This window comes from Chiloscyllium plagiosum, unplaced genomic scaffold, assembly GCF_037043375.1.
Source record: "Chiloscyllium plagiosum isolate Xiang-an unplaced genomic scaffold, Cpla_swu_hap1 HiC_scaffold_7, whole genome shotgun sequence".
Lineage (NCBI taxonomy): Eukaryota > Metazoa > Chordata > Chondrichthyes > Orectolobiformes > Hemiscylliidae > Chiloscyllium > Chiloscyllium plagiosum.
This window is the reverse complement of record NW_028270145.1, coordinates 98,963,850-98,977,653: the sequence shown is the minus strand read 5'-3', so window position 1 is coordinate 98,977,653 and position 13,804 is coordinate 98,963,850. Positions and strand designations below refer to the sequence as shown.

Here is a 13,804-nt window from a genome sequence, read left to right as displayed (position 1 = left end):
AGCTTGCATTCTCTTGACCCTGTATATTTTAAGACTTGTAAGTATAGATTTATAGCGGCTCACATCATTCTCTCAACATGCCAGCAAGTCTTGACACGCATTGCAATCGAATTTTGGTAAAGTTGTTTTTAAGTTCCACTTGTGTGTTACTAAAATTAGCTGTTTCAGCAGTATACCAAAAAACTCCCTCAGATCTTTCTTTTTCTGAGAAATGTGGTCAATCCAAAGATGGCACCAAGTGAAAGACTTGATTTTGTGACTTTTGGCTTTGAGTCACAGGCCTGTGGGTTTGAGCACCATTCCAAAGTCTTGAAAATGAAGTAGGAAATCAGCCATCGTCTTACTAGAATGCAGAACATGTTTAAGAGGCCATATGTTCCCTGCCATTTTTTCTTGAGGAGATGCTGTTGCCAGTCATGGAAAGATCGAGAATGAGGGCAGGTACTTCAAAGAAAATTGCAAAAGAAGCAGTTTTAATCTGTAAAAAAGCTATTTCACATAGTTAGTAGTTAATAGTCTGAAATGCGCCTAGAAATGTGCTGAAGGCAAGTTCAGTTAAAGCATTTCAGAAGGCATTAGAGTTTTCGATAGAAACTATGTGTGTGGTTACTGGAGTAAAAGTACCATTCTAAGTCAATGTTCATTGGGAAAGCTAGTGCAGATTTGATGTGCTGAATGGCCTGTTTCTACACTGCAAGGATTCTGCAAATTATTCCGTGATAGGTGGAGATTGAAATGCAGTTACAACTGCAATTCATCCGATATCAACTTGATATGATTGAGGCTGGAGCTTCAATGCAGTACCAAAGGGATGCAACACAGTTGTGAGGTGCTTACTTTCAGGCAAACATTAAACTGAGGTTCTGTCTAGCTTCAATAAAAATGGTAATTGCTGGAGAAACACAGGTCAGGCAGCATCTGTACAGAGACAACAGAGTTAACGCTTCGAGTCCAGTGACTCTTCTTCAGAACTGGTTTTATTTTATATTATTTTAGACAAACTTACCTTCTCGGGTGAACCTAAAAGATCATGTACTAACCATTGTTTACTCCTTAACCAACATCACAAAAACAGATTATCCGGTCATTTGACACTTGTAGGCAGTGTTGTACATATATGCTACTAATAGTTCTGAATGAATTAATCTTGAAGTTGCATTAGCTGCACCCAATCTGATGTCTCACAGTTTTTGGGTAGATGCAGTTGTGTTTTGTGTAGTCTTCATAAGGCACAGATGTATTCTGTACAGTTGCTGAGAGTCCAATAATTATGCCTGATGGTAATTCGTGTTGCACTTCTTGTTATCATACAATGATCTACCTTGTTAACTGATACAAGTGTCTGCCCTGTTTAGATTCACCTGAACAGAAGGTTTTAATCTTTACCATTGTCTAACATCTACCATTGATAAGTAGCAGGCCTAAAACAAAGACTAATGGCAGCAAGCTACCTCAAACAACTCTTACTCTGTGCAAAATACAGGCAGAGGTGTAGATAACATGAAGTGGCAATGGTAAGTACCACAGCTACCTGCTGTGCACAAGGCATCTGCTACAGGAACAACACTTCATTTGTATTTTATTGGTCATTTAGAATTTTGCCATATTGTGTAAGTTGTGAAGAGCTCTTTGTGTAACTGCAAGTTTGTTTGTTCTTCAGATACCACTTCTGCCCAGAACCCACCCAGTGAGTCCCCACTTATCTGATGGGTCAGTGAATAAATACCCTGATGTGACATTAAATTATACCCACCTGAAAGGTTGCATGTTTAATGTTCGAACTGTGCTGAGCTGGCAGTTAATAATTACTCATTGTGTTTCAATCTCAGCCTTCCATGGAAGAATTCGAAAAAAATAATTTAAGAACCAGGTGCAGGAGTAAAGAAAATGTCTGTCTAACTTGTTCTACACTCAGTTGGATCATGGCTGATGTTCAACCTCAGTCCACTTCTCTGCTTTTGAACCATAACTCTTGGGTCTCTTTAGAGTACAAAACATTTTATCTTGAATATACTCAACAACTGACCATCTCACGCTCTCTCAGGTCTAGAATTCCAAAGATTTGCAACTCTCCAAGTAAAGAAATGTTTCTTTGTTTTTCCTGTCCTAACCTGTCCAGTCAACGGAAGTGTTACAATCAAGTGAACTGAGCTAACACTGTTCACAATGGAGTAGGATAAACTTGACTGTTGATGTTCCACATGATCAAATAGACAGCACTCATTTGTCCAAGATTGCACATTGAGCAAGATAAGGAATGATATGAAGAAGAGTAATACCAGACTCAAAGCGTCAAATCTTTCTTTCTCCACAGATACTGCCATTCTTGCTGAGTTTCTCCAGCATTCTCTGTGTTTGTTTCAGATTTCCAACATATCCGTATTTTATTTTAAAGATGAGGAATGTACCACGTTTCATGCAACTTCAGGTGAAGAGGAGAGTGAGGAGAAATTCTGGAACTAATTGAAGGCATAAATACAATTAAAATTTTCGATGAAAACCAAAGGATACATTAAAGCTGCTCATTTAAATTTGGTTTAAATTATATTGGTAACCAGTAGGGCATGGTTCTTTGTAACGCAGCTGGTGGCATCAGTGAGAAGCAGAGTGGTAACCAACTCGAGCTTCTGCCTGCTCATCTTTGTGTTCGATGATGTCAGCAGTTTGTAAGGATTTGCTTGCTTTGATGAAGCATGATTTCACAACTGACTAAATTGCTTTGGTAATTTGGGAGCACTGCAGAAGTGCTTTGGCATTCATGTCATCAGTCCCAGTGATATGAATTCTGTTCGACCAGCAGTTTCTCACAAGATAAATGCACCCTGACAGTGTGGTAACAGAGTACGGCAATAAAAAATGGAACTCAATATATTTCCTGGATTTTGCCAGTAAAAGAAATCCAATGCAAGGTTTAAAAAAGGCTGGGCAGATTAATTGGAAATGGCATTCAATTTAGCTTTTTGGTTTTAGTTTGAAGGACAAAATACCCCTTTTGAGAACATATACTGTTTAACTTGCCATATCTTACACGCTAGTCAATAATTTGTTGTCTCCCGTCCAAATAGAAAGTTTGTTCCGGTAATTAAAAACAAATGACTGACTGTTTGTTTGTTTGTCTGTCTGTTTTATACAATCCTATGTTTTCCAGCTGGTTATTGCTGTGGAATTGGATGGTTTTTTTGATAGGCACATTATTGATCCCTCCATTTTGATTGTTGCCCTTCTTCTCCCTCATGCTGAGCCTGGTGCTTATTATGGCTCCACGTGTGGTGTCTGGTGCCTCATTGGGTATTCTTGCATATCTATTATTGGCTTAAGAATGGAAGAGAAAATTTGCAGGTTAAATTGGTATTGATAGAGTGTGGCGCTAGAAAAAGCACAGCAGGTCGGGCAGCATCTGAGGAGCCGGAAAGTTGATGTTTCAGGCAGGATTCTTCATCAGGACTCATCAGTCGACTCTCCTGCTCTTCAAATGCCGTCTGACCTGTTGTGCTTTTTCCAACGCCACACTCTGTCGACTCTGACTCTCCAGCATCTACGGTCCTCACTACCTCCCAATTGATATTAATGGTCAGCCAAGATCATGTTCTCACCCATTTTCCAAACATCCAACTTCATGCCTGGATCATTAAACAGCAGGACTTCCAGCAGTCATTTCTGTCTGACAGAAGTAAAAAACAATCATGACTCCAACAATAGCACCCAACGGTACTGCTTTAACACTGATCACCCTCCTGGTGTGTAAGACTCTGTAGGACTGCACGTGGTGAATTTATTAATCCAGCTATTTTTTGGAAGCAGTGCTGAAACTGTTTCATCAATTAAAGTGGATCGAGATCCCAGAATGAGTTTTACCTGAGTATTTTTTTCCCTCACCTTGTTTTGGATAGTTTGATGCTTTCTGCTTGTGATCAGTGGAAGTCAGTTTGTTTCTTTGTGACTCTTCCTTCTTTCCAAGATTCATCAAGGAAATGATGTTGCTGCTTTGATTTAATCTCTTCCTTTGTTTTATGATTACAGAGAGTCTTTCCCCATGATTCTGGTCGCCAATAAGGTTGATCTAATGCATTTGCGAAAAGTCACAAGTGAACAAGGACGAGAAATGGCTGCTAAGTACAATGTAAGTATTACAGTTTATCAAAGGGAACTTCATTTCTGAATTCTTCCTAACTTGATTAAAAACTGTCAAGTTAGTGTTTTATTGGTAACAAATTGCTAACATTCCATTTTGCATGAGAGGTCATTTTGGTCATAAAGCCCAAGTGATATATTTTCCAGCCCAAACCTTCTAATGTTTTTTAAACAGTTATTAAAAGGAGAGAGAGCTCTTGACACTTTGCATGATAGATTAGCACTCCAACATTTAACTTGCATTGGATATAATGGTAGAAAATAACAGAAGATAGAGACTTTGCCTGTTCCTCGGTGATCGGATGCTGAAATTCTAATTCATTTCTACAAACGTGACTGTTGCAAGATCTCATGGCTGGTCTTCTGCATTCCAATCTCTGCTAAATTAAATTAACCCAAAACATTGTTGCTTGTGTCATAATTCTCACCAGGTAATGTTCACCATCATCTCTGTACTCCCTCCTCTCCCTTGACTCCTGATCAAACAATAGCTAGATTTTCAATTCATCATCCTTGTTCTCAGACACCACATGACCTCTCTCCCTGTTGTTTCTGCAATCTCCTCCAGTGACACGACCTTCCAAGATATATGTGCCCATCTACTTTCAGTCTTTTAGAGCATCCTCCAGTTTATTTGCTTCACCACTGGGGGCTGTGCCTTCAGCCACTTAGGATCCAAGCTCTGGTATACCACTGCTACATCTATGTCTCTCTGCTTTCCTTGCTAAAGACAGACATTCCTTTTACAACCTCCCTCTTTAAACAAGCTTTGGGTTGTCTAACATCTTGTTATTTGGGGCGGCACGGTGGCTCAGTGGTTAGCACTGCTGCCTCACAGCACTAGGGTTCCAGTTTCAATTCCAGCCTCGGGCGACTGTCTGTATGGAGATTGCACATTCTCCCTTTGTCTGCGTGAGTTTCTTCTGGATGTTCCAGTTTCCTCCCACAGTCCAAAAGATATGCAGATCAGGTGAATTGGCCACGCTAAGTTGTCCCAGAGTGTTTGGTACATTAGTCAGAGGGAAATGGGTCTGGGTGGGTTACTCTTCGGAGGGTCGGTGTGGACTAGTTGGGCCGAAGGGCCTGTTTCCACACTATAGGGAATCTAATCTATTTGTATGGTTGGTCTTTTTGTTTGTATTGGTACTATGGAGCATCTGGGGACATGTAAGTTACTGTTGCAATACCGATTTCAGAAGCAGCACTTATTCCTAAGTGTAGCTGTATACATATCTTTGAAACACCAATGTTGGTCCACACCTTTGAACCTAAAGCACCAGCAGCTGCAAACGTAAGCAGTGTTGCCATTTAGTTGTGAATTTTTAGGCTAACTGAGCCCTAAAACTGCCTGTTCAGGAGAAAACCATGTCTTGCCAGCAGTGGGGAAGATCCACTGACAATGTAATTGGTGATTTTTCAGATCACTGCTTAAGCTGTACATTGTTCGAGTGTTGCCGTCGCTTCTCCGAGTCTGCCCCACAGCTAGAAATGGGGTGAACTTAGAACATTGGCACCTTCGTCATCATCGAAATGATCCACCCACTCACAGTTCTAACTTACTGAACAAAGGATCACTTAATTATTGCTGTGCAATAGATTCAGTTTCTCCTATGTGTGAGTTTCATGCAAGTTTCGTCATATCAAAGTATCATTGTTGCTATGGCCACCAATTTATTTCAGTACATGCTATTTGTAGCTGCCTCGCTCAGTGCTTTCACTTGCACTCCTCCTCCCTCGCTGAATGCAAAATCCATTTTGTGGTCACCAAAGTTTGCACTTGACTAAATTTAGCCAGCCTTCTTGTTTATTTCACTAATTGCGTGCATGAATAGTAAGCAGCAATATTCTAATCCCTCAGGTATCCCAATCTATACAGAGGTGCTGCTTCATGTGTAAGAAAAATACATTGCCTCTTTGCTTTCAGTGAATCTGTGCACTTGCAAATGTGAGGAGTGACACTTAAAATTTTGAGCCCTTCACCATTTCAGGCACAGTGTCAGAATCAAGCACTTCCGGATCGAGACACAGCATGCCCTACATACAAAGTATTATATTCTTGGCTTCGCACTAACAATGTGCCTTATGTGTTTTGTCTTTTCCCATTACCCACAGCAGTTTCTCCACATAAAATTGCCACTTACACCAGGCACCATGATGATTATGTCAACAATGAATTTTGTGCAGCAAAATGGAGCTGACAGTTCTGCTAAGGGTAGTAGAAGTGATCTGTCTCAGGAAATGTCCTCTGCCTATTTCTCCACACCTCACTGCCTTGTGCTTTTCTCAGTAGGGTCCTCCCATCTTGATTTGTATTGATTTGTTTTGATTTATTACTGTCATATGTACCAAGGTATAGTGAAAAATGTTGTGTTCTTCACAGGCAGATTGTACTATACGAGTACATCAGGGTTACAGGCAAAATGCAAAATATGGTGTTAAAGCTGCAGAGAGAGATCAACAGTAACATTAAAGAGGTCCATGTCTGATAAGAGCAGGGGAAGAAGTTGTGCTTGAATCCGTTTGTGTGGAAATCGAACACCATCATTCTCTTTTACCCTCTTGGCATCCATCTCTGTAATTTTCCATTAGTCATCTCCTTCAGCATGAAGAGCCTGATGAAGAGCTTATGCTCGAAACGTCGACTCTCCTGCTCCTTGCGTGCTGCCTGACCGCCTGTGCTTTTCCAGCGACACTTTTTGACTCTGATCTCCAACATCTGCAGTCCTGACTTTCTCCAATCTACTCGCTCAGGGAGTTACAAAATAGTCATCCCTGAGTCTTGAATAGCCTCCTTGAACCCCGTATGAGCCGTTTGGTAAATAGGCTTTGCATTCCCCAGACTCCTTAACTTTCAAGGATGCAGTCACAAGACTCTCCTGGAAAGAATTGTGACGGAATATGCTGTTAAACTGCCTTTGGCCTGCAGTCATTTTCTTTTGTAGATTCCCCTATGTAGCAAAATGTGCACTGCCTCCTGCAGCTATCGGAATGTTGCTACTAGAATGACCAGTAACACATATTACTGCCCACTTCAGATCAGGAAATTGCCCACTCCCACTATGGTGGGGGTTGTATTGACAAATTTGAGAGTTGCTCTGTGTTGGGGGCCCATGTTCCTTGTGAACTGAATCGTAATAGAATTTCTATTTTGAATGTTGCCAGTGATCATGAATGGCTTCAGACAGCTTGTGTGCAGATTAATCATGAAGTTAATACTATCCTCCTTCTGAATTTTTGACTCGCCACTCCAGACAACTGAGAAACCGTGATATGTGGCTTTAAATTCCTTTTTTGCTTTGTTACTCACCACTAATTTAAAATAAAACATTTTATTTTTCTCAAGATACCTTACATAGAAACCAGTGCCAAGGATCCTCCTCTGAATGTTGACAAAGCCTTTCATGACCTTGTTCGAGTCATAAGGTAAGTTCTTGCAAGTTGTTCAATCTGCAGTCATTTTCATCTTTTCTGTACCCAGTGACATTTGCCAGAACCTTTCAAATGCAGAGAGACAGTTCAATGTGTAAATGAAAAGATAGCATCTGTAAGTGTGTGGATGGTGTTTTCAAATTTGACAGAATTATTGAGAGAAAGCTGGCATTAAATTCAGACTTTTATACTTTTCCTCTGGTCTCAACCAAAAAAAATCAATTTTCTGTTTCCTTTTTGGAGTTTGTTCCTTTTAAACATTTTTCAGCCTAAAGTCTGTGAAGCAAAAGGAAGAGGCTGTTTGACCCAATGTGTCCATGCTGGTTGACAGCATACTCCGCCTATCTGCTCTAAGCCCATACAGGTAGTTCTATAACGCTATGGTTGCATCCTTGTGCAACCCCACAGTATAGAAAAATCACACATTAAAAACAGAGCTTAAAATGTTGGCGATGTAATTGTGTCACAGCCAACACACGTTTTAAAAGCTCACGCTGTAGAAACAGCATTCCCAATTCATCAATTGCATTACAGGGAATTAACATTGATGAAACATGCATTATAACAAGAACAACCTGCTGTCAAACCTCTGCAAATATTTGTTCAACGTGGTGAGAGTTTCTGCCTTTACCTCAGTTTTTCAGTGAGTTCAAGTCCTCACCACCATCTGGTTGTAAAAATGTCTCTTCATATGCCCTCAAACCTCTACCGCTTACTTAAAATTCACTCCCCTTGGTTTGTGAATGCTCTGCTAAAGCCCCTCACAGTGTTACACCCTATATAAACTGAAAGCGTTGTCTACTAACACTGGCCACAGACAAGTAAAAGCATTTGATAACCATAATGTCTGTGTGCTCCTTTTTTTGGAAAAGCTAGTATTATGGATACATTGTTGCTATGATAATAAGTGCTTTCATAATTTGACTTGACTAATTCAAAAATTATAGAGAATCAAGCACAGAATAAATCCACTGTTGTACCCTGCTTACCCTATTACATGGATTTTACAGCACAGAGTGAGGGTCTTTCAACTGGACAAGTCTATGCCACTCATATGATGGTTTGCAGATTGGTATGATAGGTCAGCGCAACATCAAGGGCCAAAGGGCCTGTACTGCGCTGTAATGTTCTATGTTAATTGTTGTAAAAACCTGTCTTGTTCACTGAAGTCCTTTTAGAGAAGGAAATCCTTTCCTGGTCTGGCCTACATGTGGTCCCAATCAGTGATAATGTCAGAAGACGAGTAATCCAGAACTCTAGGCTAATGTTCGGAGGAGATCAGTTTGAATCCAATCATGGCAGATGATCAAATTTAAATTTGATAAAAAGCGAGCCTATTGGTAACTACATAACCACTGTCAATTGTTGTAAAAAACAATCTGATTCACTATTGTCCTTTAGTTAAGGAAATCTTTCATCCTTATCTGCTTTTGAAGTGACCCACAGAATTATGGTTGACTCTTAGCTATCTTTGGACATACACAGATTGGCAATAAATGTTGGCCTAGCCGATAAACCATGTACAAACAAAAAAGACCAACAACGACATATCAGGTGAAAGTGAGGACTGCCGATGCTGGAGATTAGAGTCGAGAGTGTGGTGCTAGAAAAGCACAGTACGTCAGGCAGCATCCAAGGAGCAGGAGCATTGATATTTCAGGCAAAAGCCCATTCCTGATGAAAGGCTTTTGCCTGAAACATCGATTCTCCTGTTCCTCGGATGCTGCCTGACCTGCTGTGCTTTTCCAGCACCACACCCGCAACAACATTAGATTAGATTACTTACAGCGTGGAAACAGACCCTTTGAGCCAACAAGTCCACACTGATCCCCGAAGCGCAACCCACCCCCCTACATTTACCCCTTCACGTAACACTATAGGCAATTTAGCATGGCCAATTCACCTCACCTGCACATTTTTGGACTGTGGGAGGAAACTGGAGCACCCGGAGGAAACCCACGCAGACACGGGGAGAATGTGCAAACTCCACACAGACAGTTGCCTGAGGTGGGAATTGAACACAGGTCTCTGGCGCTGTGAGGCAGCAGTGCTAACCACTGAGCCACATATTGCCTAGTAACTAAAAGGGTGAAGAAAGCCAGTCAGTTCAAGGGCAATCAAAGATGGACAAGAACAGCTGGACTTGCCAGTGACACCAAATAACCATTTGAAGATTTTTTTTCATGATCCTTTCCACCTGCTTGCTTTAACTCTCTTTGCGCATCCTTCTGCTGGTCTTTTTACCCGAATATCCTTGTAAATGTATCTTTGCTACATTTCAAATACACCATGTTGTAGTTAAGTACAAATGTAAGCTATTCTCTGTGAAGAAATTTCTCTCAAATTATCTATTTGACGTGTTAAACATCATCCTTTCTTTTGTGTCATAAACAAGACCAGGAGACAATATTTCTTGTCTCTGGTCCATGCCATTGCCATCTCTTTACCCAGTAAGAATTCACCTATTGACCTGAAATATGAGAATAGAGAAAGGATTTTCAAATCCAGGACATTAACTAAAGATGCGTTGTTTCTGATTACAAACAGGCAACAAATACCAGAGAAGAGCCAGAAAAAGAAGAAAGCAAAATGGCGTGGAGACAGGACAACTGGCTCTAACAAACTGCAGTGCTCAGTCATGTGACAGCTTCTTTGCCTTCTTGAACGCTGCTATTGGTCAATTCAATAGAAACGTTGAACCTAATGCTAAGTTATGTACCGCCTGTGTGCTACACAAGGATCTTTCGGACTATGTGCTCAGTAAACTGTAGCAGTGTTATGTGTGGGACGGAGGGGGAGAGGGGTGTGGGGCAAAACCCCCACCCCCCACTCTTCCACTGAACAGGTTTGCACTCTCGGAAGACACTGAAGTCGCCTTGTGGAACGCAAAGGCACCTCGGTCTAACTCCACTCAAACCGGATTTGGCAGAGAAGTGACTTTTTTTTTTAAAAACTATCATTCTTGCCTCTCACTTTAAGTTGTGTACCAGACTGAACTGCTGCACTGAGCTGTTATGACTCGAAGCTCACCGAGCGACATGACCCCCTCATGTCGGTTTCTAAGTTGCAGGGCAATGTCAGAAAAAGCTGTCTGTTGGAGAAAGGAAGGTGACTGGAATTGGAATGTCGATGAGAGAAATTAAATCCATCTGCAGTTGCCTCCTGGACATGGCTTCAAACGTCGTCCTTAAATTTATTAACTGCAGTTTTCCCTCTTCCTTAAGCCCATCCACAATTGTTTTTTGAAATATAAAGAAAAGATTCACATTATTCGCCCCATTCAGATGTAGCTGCCTGTGGTCCGCATTTTGTCTCAACACACAGAAATGGAAGGACTCTCCCCAGAAGTCTAAAGGGTTTGAAGCAGTTCTTTTAACTTGATGTTACTTTTTGTAATTGTTTAAAATATGTGCACTTTTTTTTGGGGTTTCAAACCCATTTTATACTCTGTCTCTCAGTTGTTAAAACTGCACTGCGATTTGATTTGTTTAGAGAAAGTGTTTGCATCAATGGCACCATTTTCTGGTACCAGATGTGTGATAGCGTGTTGTTGTAATTGAGTAAGAAGGAAATATTCCCTTTCCCAAGAAAGCAAACAAAACTGAAAATAGTCATTGTCCTGGTGAATGTGCCCTCAGGCTTGCAGTTCTCAGTTGACAGAGAAAGGAAACAGTGGGACTCAGGCTCGGGTCTACCTTACCACTTGGAGTTGAGCTGCTGAAGACCAAGCAAGTTGGAATTATCCATCGTAACGTGGTCACTGCGCAGATGGGAGGGGAATTGTAAATTGTGTGGTAAGCTCTGTTCCAGTTGCTGCAATGTGAAGCCAATGTTAGTCGGAAAGTCTGAAAACTGCCAGGAAACTGTGGCAACCAACATGCACCTCGAAAAAGCCAACTCCCTCCCTGTCTACATGATTTTTACAGTAACATCTAAGTGGGAAGTGTTGACTTAGCCTTATGAAGCTTTTCAGCATCTTTTATGAAGTTCGTAGCACATGTTAGGTCCATAGCTTGTTTTTTTTTCTCAATGAATATTAGTTGAACTATCTCAGTGAATATTCAGTTGCCATTACAAATGTCTCTACTGGCAGCTTAGGGCATTACACTACACTTGATGTTATGCTGTACAAGACTCCTGCTAGTGGCAACTTTTGCCCTTGAAGTCATTGACATCCAGTTGAGAAGTCCGGTAATTGCTACTGAACTGGCTTGACCAACTGTAGAATTACAAAATGTTGTCATCCTAGTTTCTTACATGGGTTAAGTTCCAGTCTCCACCATTAAACACATAGTTTCTACCAGTTGGGAGGTGGGAAAATTCACGCTAGTGCCACTAGCTTTCAATTAACTTTTGGCTTAATAACTGTCTCTGCACTTTGTACAAAAGGAGCGCACTGATTGCTATACAACTGACTTGTCCATTAATTGCCAATCTCAGTTCAGATATGAAATGCAAAACCGGGGAACATGCCAAAGTGCTTCTGTCAATTAAGCATTTTGAAGTGTGGATACTGTTGTGAAATAAACATGACAGCTAATTTGCACCCATCTTCTTTTCAATTAATACACAGAATCTTTTACAATCACCATGAAGGGTGTATGTTGAATATTCATCTAAACAATGACAATGCTGATAGTATAACAATCCCACAGTAATGCACTGTGTGGTCATCTGATCTTAGGTGTTCGGATCACTGGAGTAGGTCATGTACCTGTGACCTACATGGTGAGGTGAAAGTGCAATCTCTGAGCCAAAGCTGCCACCCTACTGACCTTTCACCTCTTACAGCAATTCAAATCCAGCTCCGACAAAGAAGAGAAAGATCTCTTTGCATCGTCTGAAAGGATTTTGATTGAAATAAGTTTGAACAGGCTAATCATCAGCACAAAGTCGCCACCAACATAGCAGTCATTGGCAATCTCACTCAAGGGTACCTACAGTACGACTGTCATGAGAATATAGAATGGTAGTTTACACAATGCTATCCTGAAGTTGGGGCTAAGTAGTATTGTTGGGCCACAGTGAAGTTGTCTTGCTCATATGGGAAATGGATCCTTCAACTCGGTTGGCATTTTGCTGCCAAATTAATTTATTAAAACTCATTATGTTGTGGCACATCATTGTTAATAGTCACTGTATTATAGATAGTAGGAATGCAGATGGTGTGATTACAACCAAGCTTCTCCTTGTATTTTGTAACTGCTTTGTTACCAAGTCGCATAAACTGTTGGCAACAGCTAGTTGTTGGTTGCAATATACCAGTGAATTCAGTAAGTGACACAGTGCTGTCTTCAGAGCATCAGTATCTTTAAAGTGCAATTTGGTATCTATATTCATTCATTAAATTGTTTACACGACAGTATAAAGGGATGACAACATCCCTTCAGTATTTGGTACCAGGGAGGAGAAAAGGGCTTGGAACTTTGGACTGCACCTTAACCCTATGAGTACCACACTAGTGGCAAACGTCACAGATCATATTTCCAACTCTTTGCCTCCATTACCATAACTGTTCCTCATAGCAGACTGTTGTTCTAGTGACAAGTAAACTGGTGATGTTTTAAGGGTTAAACATGGCATTGTGTGGCATTTGTAAGGTGAACTTGAACAGTTACCAAGACAACAGCCATCTGAATCTGTGGCTGTTACTGTACTTCACGTTAATTGGAGACTTAGAGGTTTTGTGTGGTAAATCGTATACTGTGACCTTAATTGCAAAAAAAATGAGGAAAAAAGGTTTTGAACAAGCGATGTAATATTTTAATAAAATTCTAACTGGAAAACTGCAATCTGTGAAATTTGGTGGAGTAAAATTTGCGCATGCAGAGCTGGGTTGACTGTAACAACCAATTTTCATTTCTCACATTTTCTGGATTTTGATGAGAGATGGAATTTAACCAAATAACACCATGCCCAACAGTCTAAACTGAATGGACTTTAGTTCTGCTGTTGGTACGAGCTGGAGTGCAAATGGCTGAAACATTTATATATATATATTTGAGAAGGGAGTAAATGCTGCTCTGATTTGGAGAAATACCTTTGTACACCAACTTGGACATAATGATCGGCCATGGATTGTGTCATATCCAAAGTAGTTGCCTTCTGTTTTGATCATCAAAACTCTGTCCTGGTCCACCCGCATCGACAGGATAGTCAAGAAATACAACAATGTTTCTACCTTGGCTAAGGTAAACTAAGGAAATTCAGCTGTCCACAAGGACTCACCAATTTTTATAGATGT

General features: G+C 40.7%; 1 protein-coding gene across 2 annotated transcripts in view; it reads left to right on the top strand.

The window, feature by feature from the left end:
- The window catches only part of mrasa (muscle RAS oncogene homolog a), a 62,821-nt gene extending 49,469 nt beyond the window's left edge, over positions 1–13,352 (top strand). For both annotated transcript variants that reach the window (XM_043694239.2, XM_043694238.2), the window contains 3 exons: positions 4,021–4,120; positions 7,475–7,554; positions 10,108–13,352. In XM_043694239.2, the coding sequence (XP_043550174.1) occupies positions 4,021–4,120; positions 7,475–7,554; positions 10,108–10,204 (277 nt within the window). In that variant the 3' untranslated portion in view covers positions 10,205–13,352. The remainder of the gene's footprint in view (positions 1–4,020; positions 4,121–7,474; positions 7,555–10,107) is intronic.
- The last annotated feature ends 452 nt before the right edge of the window (positions 13,353–13,804 follow it).